The sequence below is a fragment of the Sinocyclocheilus rhinocerous genome, unplaced genomic scaffold (genome assembly GCF_001515625.1).
Source record: "Sinocyclocheilus rhinocerous isolate Xijiao unplaced genomic scaffold, SAMN03320098_v1.1 scaffold298, whole genome shotgun sequence".
In the NCBI taxonomy this organism is placed as follows: Eukaryota; Metazoa; Chordata; class Actinopteri; order Cypriniformes; family Cyprinidae; genus Sinocyclocheilus; species Sinocyclocheilus rhinocerous.
Window position 1 is genome coordinate 666,673 of NW_015650702.1, and position 8,226 is coordinate 674,898.

At 36.9% G+C, this 8,226-nt stretch overlaps 2 protein-coding genes across 5 annotated transcripts in view; both read left to right on the forward strand.

Moving 5' to 3' along the window:
* Positions 1 to 3,702, forward strand: part of slc25a25b (solute carrier family 25 member 25b) — a 20,965-nt gene extending 17,263 nt beyond the window's left edge. For 3 of the 4 annotated variants that reach the window (XM_016517620.1, XM_016517622.1, XM_016517623.1), the window contains 2 exons: positions 540 to 690; positions 839 to 3,702. In XM_016517620.1, coding sequence (XP_016373106.1) covers positions 540 to 690; positions 839 to 1,023 — 336 coding nt within the window. In that variant the 3' untranslated portion in view covers positions 1,024 to 3,702. Of the gene's footprint in view, positions 1 to 539; positions 691 to 835 lie in introns of all 4 variants that reach the window. The other variant, XM_016517621.1, reaches the window with a different exon arrangement.
* Positions 3,703 to 4,640: 938 nt separating this feature from the next.
* Positions 4,641 to 8,226, forward strand: part of uap1l1 (UDP-N-acetylglucosamine pyrophosphorylase 1 like 1) — a 4,832-nt gene continuing 1,246 nt past the window's right edge. Inside the window, exons 1-7 of the mRNA XM_016517624.1 lie at positions 4,641 to 5,139; positions 5,254 to 5,458; positions 5,832 to 6,007; positions 6,230 to 6,402; positions 6,518 to 6,711; positions 7,217 to 7,357; positions 7,429 to 7,614. Of these exons, the coding sequence (XP_016373110.1) occupies positions 4,845 to 5,139; positions 5,254 to 5,458; positions 5,832 to 6,007; positions 6,230 to 6,402; positions 6,518 to 6,711; positions 7,217 to 7,357; positions 7,429 to 7,614 (1,370 nt within the window). The 5' untranslated portion in view covers positions 4,641 to 4,844. The remainder of the gene's footprint in view (positions 5,140 to 5,253; positions 5,459 to 5,831; positions 6,008 to 6,229; positions 6,403 to 6,517; positions 6,712 to 7,216; positions 7,358 to 7,428; positions 7,615 to 8,226) is intronic.

An 8,226-nucleotide genomic window follows, 5' to 3' on the forward strand; every position in this document is an offset into this window, starting at 1 on the left:
TACATGTATATACATTTATATATTTATATTCTTATATTTTATATTATATATTTGATATATAAACAACATTTTTCTTAAATATATACATGCAGGTGTTTGTATTTATATATACATAATAAATATACACAGCACACACACATATATTATGTAAACAAAAACTTTTATTTTGGATGCGATTAATCGTTTGACAGCACTAGTTATTGCTAAATTTATCTGAAAACTGAAATGAAAATAAATTAAAGCATAACAGAAATAAAAACAAAAACTAGTAATTGACAAAAGCACAACAAAATTACTAAATCTAAAATTAAAACTGAAAATATAAAAAAGCTCATTCAAAATATTATATAGAAAATACTATAAATAATACTGTGCTACATGCTTTTTATAATCTTTTTTCCCCTCAGTTTTCTACCTCCTGAATGTTTTATGTATTTTATGATTTATTTATATTGTAAATATAATTATATTAAATTACATTATTTTATATTATAATTACTATAATGTAACTCTCATGTCGCTCTTATTTTCATGTGTAGACATTGAAAAACTCGTGGCTGCAGAGGTTTGCTACAGACAGTGCCGATCCGGGTGTGTTTGTGCTGCTAGCCTGTGGTACAATGTCTAGTACTTGTGGACAGTTAGCAAGCTACCCATTAGCCTTAGTGAGGACACGAATGCAGGCTCAAGGTAAGTCTTTAAACTCTCAAATACATAATTAGAAGGCTTCCTGCTAGAAGTTATGAATGTCTAATTCATTCACTAAGTAAACTATTATCGTTTATCTGTCACAGTCCAATTGATTTTAGGCTTTTTGTTCTTGCTCTTTGGTTAGCAGCTACTCAGGAAGGCAGCCCACAGATGACCATGACTGGTCTCTTCAGACACATTGTACGGACAGAGGGCGCTATTGGACTCTATAGAGGCTTGGCACCCAACTTTATGAAGGTCATTCCTGCTGTTAGCATCAGCTATGTGGTGTATGAGAACCTAAAGATCACCCTTGGCGTCCAGTCCCGGTGAGGGGAACCCAAAGACTGTTCAAATCCTTAATGTCTTTTGTTTTTCCTCTCAACTTTTCTTTTGGACTACTGAAAGAGATCGTCCAGGATGGCCAGTTTGCACTCGAGGAGAAGTGTAGCAACAGTCGGCCAAGAAAGAGCTTGCATGAGGGGAAGACTAGAGGTTTGACTTTATTCAGTGAATGGAAGTGTAACTGGAATATATGAGACCAGGGACATGCATAGAAAATACCTCCGCATTAAATACAATCCTAGCTGTAAGTAAAATGTGAACATCTCAAATAGCGACTGTATTGGAGCCAGACACTCCCTTATTCCACCCCTGAGGTCATGGGGTTGCGTTTGCTATATTTTAGTAGGAACCAATTATATGCAAGACATTTTGAAAAACTACTTTATGGAAAAGAAGGGCCAAACACCTGATGGATTCAAAGAGCCAGATTTACTAAAGCATTTAGTATATGCAAATTTCCTTTAAGAAAATAACACTGCATCCATTAATTAACTCATTTAAACTGCACAACTGAAATTTAATGTGCTAAAGGCCTTAGTAGATGCAATGCTAATAATAATCCTGGTGTAGTCCCTTCAGATCACTGAATCATCATTCCACTGGATGGCAGTGTTCAGTAATAAAGAGCTGACTGGGCTAGACACAAATTTGTTACAAGATCACCCACATACTTGCATTTCGCTGGCATCATTTACTGCTTGTATTATTATATGATTTATTCCCTTGTATTATTACATTAATTGACATGCCAGTTTTCACATCTTGAAAGGGATAGTGTGTAACAAGGGAAATATTTGCAATATATGTTTTATTCATCAAATTGTCCCTCAAATTGTTGAGGACTTTTCATTGTCAATTTATTATTTTTTTTAATTTTGTATATTACATTTAAATTGAAGGTTACTATAAAAAAAAAGACTTTATAAAATTAAAAACACTATGTATGTGCACACACTCCCCATGGTGACTGGCAGCTAATCAAGTGTCATGTAAACAAGTGTTTTAACGCTTCGGGTCAGTTTTAAAATAAATCTGTGTGTGGATCCAATGTAAAATGACCTGGGTTTGAGAATTCAGCACCTGCTTTAATGCAGTGGGCGGAGTTCTGTGTCTAGATAGACACTGTCAGGTCTTAAGTTGAAGAAAGCAGTGCTACAGATTGATTTGTTTTTACATTCAAACAATTCTTGTTCATAAATTGATCAATTATCTGCAGTGTAAATACAGTTTCTCACCAGTATTAGTTTGCAAGGATTTCAAACATAACTATAACACTCTGATTTAAACTCTAGTTGAGGGACATATTTAAGCACTTTATTTTAATAAAAATAAACCAGACTTGAATTTTTAGGAGGATTTACAATGGAATGATAGTGTTCAGTAATCGTAGTGGTTGTGATTTAAGCAAATATTATTTTTCAGCATTTATGTTTAATGTTTGTATCAGGTTGGGGGGTTTATGTAAAGGAAACACTAAAAAGGTACAATATAGGTTAGGATCACTTTTGAAAAAAATGTATTTGACTCTACTTTGCAGCAGTAGGCAAGTATCTTGTATATTTGCATATGACATATTTCAGGATTGGCACCCTCATGTGCATTTTGACGGACAAGGAGAAAATAAGTTGCCCTTACAGCTATTGCATGGGAAGTCCTAAAACCCACCAGTTCAATGGGTTGTTGCCCTTTGTAATTCTACAAGACCGTAGTGTTCATATAGTTGCCTTATTTATGAATAAAAAAAGCTGCTTTTGGACTATTATACAGGGCGTTAATGTCTGACTGAAATATATTTCTAATGATTTGATTCTCAGGGACAATTCAGTGGTCTCAGATACTCTTGTGCAGATGAGACTTCTGAAACTCTTCTCCATTGAGATCTGGAACAGATATCTGCATGTTTGTAACTTGTATGGAGAGTTTGTGCAGGCCTAGGATCAGTTGGTCTTTCTCAAGCCTCATGAAAATGACTTGGATGAGTGAAAAACAGCAAATACCCTTCTGTGTCCCAATGGTGGTTAAACTAAGCTCAGCTGTGGCCCGATTCCCTTTGAATCAATTCAGTCTTTGTAACGCATGTATGTGTGTCTTGTTTGAATATGCACAAATTGCACTGTGGAGTCTTTACAGGGCTTTAAAAGCTGTATTGCCTGCCTCGTAATGGATGCAGCTTGTTTTTGTTTTTTTGCATTTTGCACCTTTTTTTTTCACTGTTTCTCACAGGAGAAATCTTTGGACTCCTCTGGACTTGTGAGCTCGACCCATTAGAGTGGTTGTCCTGAGACTAAAGGCTTTAGATTGTGTGTGTTTGTGGCGTTCAACACAATCGAGGAATGCCGCCCTTTGAGACTGCCTGTAATCTATTGCCTTACTGTTCATGCACCACGTTTTGCCACATGTATATCAATATGTGCTGTTGCTGGGGTCCCCCGAGTATCGTAAACATACACACTAATAAAATATCCAAATATTTGTGCTGCAAAACATATCTAGATGTGATGACACATCTGTGAAGGTTTAGTTGAGATGTGCAAATCAATGTTCATGGGACAAAAATGGAAATAAAAATCTACGTCCTCTAGAATGCAGAAACTGAATGTAGAGCGCAAATATTTATGTTTGTAAAATAACTGTTAAATAAAGTTATTCTTCATTATGTTCATTGAAGTTGGGTGTGTAGTATGTTTTTTTATTTTTTTTATCTATCCCAGGTCACAAATATTTAACCATTCATAATATGTATTGGTCAATTACGCATAACTTTTATTTGATTCAGATTTTTTTTTCTAATTGGTAGATAGATGCATTTTCTCAGTCCTGTTACCAAAATCTTAAGTGTCTTAAAAAGCATGTTTAAAAACGTGTCAACTAATTTCTTTGTTTTCCCTTTTAAGAAAGTGTGTATTTTAAAGAAATTATTGGTTACATGTTCAAATAATTGGTATTTATGACTAAAAAAAATCCATATATGCACACAATGTGTATTTAAAAAAAAGTTTATTTTGTAATAATTGTTTATTAAACAGATGGATGAATTTGGATAAATTTACTTAATTTATAATCACACAATTAAATGCATAAGCTTTCAGCAGAATTTAAACAGTTACATGTTTTTTATGGGATTTTAAAAATAATTTTACTTGCAACATTCTTTCATTCATACTTTCATTTTCATACTTTCAACATTCATACTTTCTGAAGTAATTGGTCGTTTGTAGGCATACTTGAATAAACTCTCCAATTTAAAGATCATCAATTCACTGTTAGTTTACCCCTAATTACTATAATGCGGCATCAGTAATATTTAATGCGTCAAAAATGATTAAGCTTTGCACTGAATTGATCCCTGATGTGAAGACTCAGCAGACTAATCACATGACGGCGGTTAGCTTTCTGAGGAAGTCATTCATCCGCAGATGAGTAAATACTGGCTGTGTTTGGAAACCTGCTGAGCTGCCTACCTAGACAGCATTTGGGACGTTCCGAGTCAGCTCGCGGCTGACTGACTGATTCGAGCTGGTAGTGAGGAGCAAAAATACTGTCTAGCTAGACATTTAAGGCTTTGAGACACAGTCCGCCATATGTGCCTAAGGGGAGTTCCCAAATGACTCCCGCAAACTAAATAAGCCTTGACAGTAGTTTTCTGTTATTTTGCCAATTATATGCAACTCCAGTGATATGTTCATTGTACAAACCACACACTGATCACGAGTTGCAAGCAGTGAAAACAGGATCCGGACTCCTCAAAAGAGAGGAGTCGACTCGACTCAAGGTTTGTTGTCAGATCATTGATGTTTTAGTAGGGAAAGATGTTATCATTCGAGGAAGCTAAAGCGAGGTTAGAAACTGCTGGACAGGGCCATGTTTTACAATTTTGGGCTGAACTTTCTGCGGAAGAAAGCAATACGCTTCTGGAGGAGATATCTAAACTCCAGCCCGAAGAGTTACTCGAGCACTGCCGAGCAGTTGCAGTTGCTGAGGCTGCAAGCCGACACTCGAGTGCTGATGGTCGGCTAGACGCGCGGATGAAGCCCGTTCCTCCAGAGTTCATCGGAAGTGTGCGTAAAAGTGAAAAAGAAACGCTTCAGATATGGGGTGATGAAGGTAAAGCTCCAAGGTTCAAAATAATATACAACAAAAATAGCAATTTTTACAATGTGGTTAAACGTAACATTGCATATATTGAAGAGTACATAAAAGACAACCTTTTGTCTTCAGGGTTACTGCAGATTTCACAGGACAGAGTGGCTGTTTTGCTGTTAGCCGGTGGTCAGGGGACTCGGCTTGGAGTGCCATATCCCAAGGGCATGTACAATGTTGGGCTTCCAAGTGGGAAAACCCTGTACCAGGTCCAAGCTGAGTGTATCCAGAAGGTGCAAAAGCTGGCCAATGTGAAGCATGGTAGTAGGTGCACAATACCATGGTATGGCTCTTTATTTGCAATTCAAATGAGGGTCTTTCTGAGAACTAGAACTAGAAACACTTTTGGTCCTGTTTTTTTTTTTATTATTATTTTTATAGACCAGCAAATGTAATTTCCACCACATTTCAAAAGACGCTGTGTAGCATTCTGTGGTGGAACTAGAATTTTATATATATCATTTTTAGGTCGTAGTTCAAAAATGTAATAATTCATGTTTCTATTAATCATTTTCGTATTTGTTTCCAGTTTGAAAGTCTGGGTCTGGGACATAAAAGTGCTTGTAGTTGAAGAAGTGTTCATGAATTAATTCATAAATAACCCCCAAATGACAGAAGAACATGTATTGAATTCACTTTTGATGATATTTGAACAGGTACATAATGACTAGTGAGTTCACTCTGGGACCCACAGAGAAGTTCTTCAAAGACAATGAATATTTTGGTCTTTGTCCATCCAACGTAGTCATGTTTGAGCAGAGAATGATACCAGCTGTAGGCTTTGATGGAAAGATCATCCTGGAGAAGAAGAACAAAATAGCCATGGCACCAGGTCAGAGAGAATTTGTTTGGCTTTAGAAGGAAAACTAATTTCGCTTTGCTTTTATTAGCTATTTGTAAGAGGTAGTTCATAAATTATTAAAATAAATTAGATTTTTTTTATTTATATTTTCATCAGCTATATGACAACAGACTGATAATTATGAATGTATTTTTTTTACTTCATTCACTAAAACCAGTTAATGTTTGCATCTCATTTCTATGTTCACTTCAGATGGAAATGGCGGCCTCTACCGTGCTTTAGTGGACAACAAGATTTTAGAGGACATGGAGAGAAGGGGTGTGGAGTATCTTCACGTGTACTGTGTGGACAACATCTTGGTGAAGATGGCAGACCCAGTCTTTATTGGCTTTTGTGTAATCAAAGGAGCAGACTGTGGTGCCAAGGTAAAAAATATCCTGTCTTTAGGCCTGAATCAGATCCCATCCATCATTGTTTACCATTATTAATTTATTATTATTTATTGCGTTAATTAGCTGTGTTTACCTAAATTCTGCTCAGGTGGTGGATAAGGCGTATCCTGCAGAGCCTGTTGGAGTGGTGTGTCGTGTGGACGGCCTGTATCAGGTGATTGAGTACAGTGAGATCCAACCAGAGACCGCAGAGATACGAGGCCCAGGAGGAGAGCTTCTGTTCAGTGCTGGGAACATCTGCAACCACTTCTTTACCCGAGACTTCTTAAAGGACGTGGCTGAGTATGTGGTTGACATATTGTTATAATATACAATCCCACTTTCTTATGTGTTTCTTAAGTCAACTTTTCATTGTCCATAAAGGGCATTTTTTGCTACAATATATTATAATCATGCTCTGTTGTACTATAATAGAACTAATAAAACAATAAACAAACTAATAACATTTTGGTGAAGATGGCATTATATTAACAAGGAATAGGAGCCCAGTAGGACCCCTAATCAAGACTTGCACACTGCATCCCAAATGAATACTTCTCTACTATATAGTATGCAGAAGACAGTATTTCGAAAGAGTAGTATGTCCAAATTCATAGTATTCAAAAAACGAAACAAAAAGTACCTGCATCAAGTGCACACTCAGTGGACACTTTACTAGCCCATGAGGCAGTAGGAGAGGATTTATGAATGCATTTGTTAAAGAATTAGCAACATATGGACTCATGCTAATCTGTAAACAAAGCCCATTGTACAAACCAATTCCTATTTCAATGCATTTTCCCTGCAGAAAGTTTGAGAGTCAGCTGAAGCAGCATGTGGCAATCAAGAAAGTGCCATTTGTGGATGGAGAAGGGAACCTGGTGAAACCAACCAAGCCCAATGGCATCAAAATGGAGAAATTTGTCTTTGACGTCTTTCAGTTCTCAAAGTATGTTTTACAGCTACCGTTGGCTAATTGGGGTATCGCCATCTTCCTCACCATCATCTGTTTTTTTGCAGGAAATTTGTCGCCTTTGAGGTGTTGAGAGAGGAGGAATTCTCACCCCTAAAAAATGCTGATGGGGCGCCTTTGGACACACCGACTACAGCACGCCGTTCCTTGTTAGCACAACATTACCGCTGGGCTCTGGCAGCTGGTGGAAACTTCCTGGATGAGCAGGATAAACCCATCCCCCCAAAACATAGGTGGTAACATAAAATACCCTTTATTAAATTAGTAGAAAAATATTAAGTCATATCAAGTAAATAAGTATCATGTTTTACCAGAGATTGTTTTGGTTAAAAGTGTCTTCTTAAAGGGGTCATATGATGCGATTTAAATTTTTCCTTTCTCTTTGGAGTGTTACAAGCTCTTGGTGCATAAAGAAGATCTGTAAAGTTGCAAAGACTAAAGTCTCAAATCCAAAAGTTCAGAGTCAGCCACACCTACCTAAAACGGCTCGTTTTAACACGCCCCCACATATTTACATCACTATGTGGGAAGATTTGCATAACACCGCCCAAATGTGCACGCAAAGAAAGAAGGCGTGGTTTCAGGAACAGCAGTAGTGTTGATGCAGCCATGTCAGGGAGACGCTGTGTGATTCAGTACGAAAGCAAAAGCACTTTATTTGGCCTTCCGGAAGTAGATGCAATTAGGAATCATTGGTTAAGATTTAGTTACAACAGAACAGCACAACCCAGATATTCGAATTTGTGCAACACATTTTATGGACGACAGTTTTTTGAACCTAGAAGAGTACAAAGCTGGCTGTGCAAAAAGGCTATTTCAAAAAAAAAAAAAAAAGGGTAAATTCC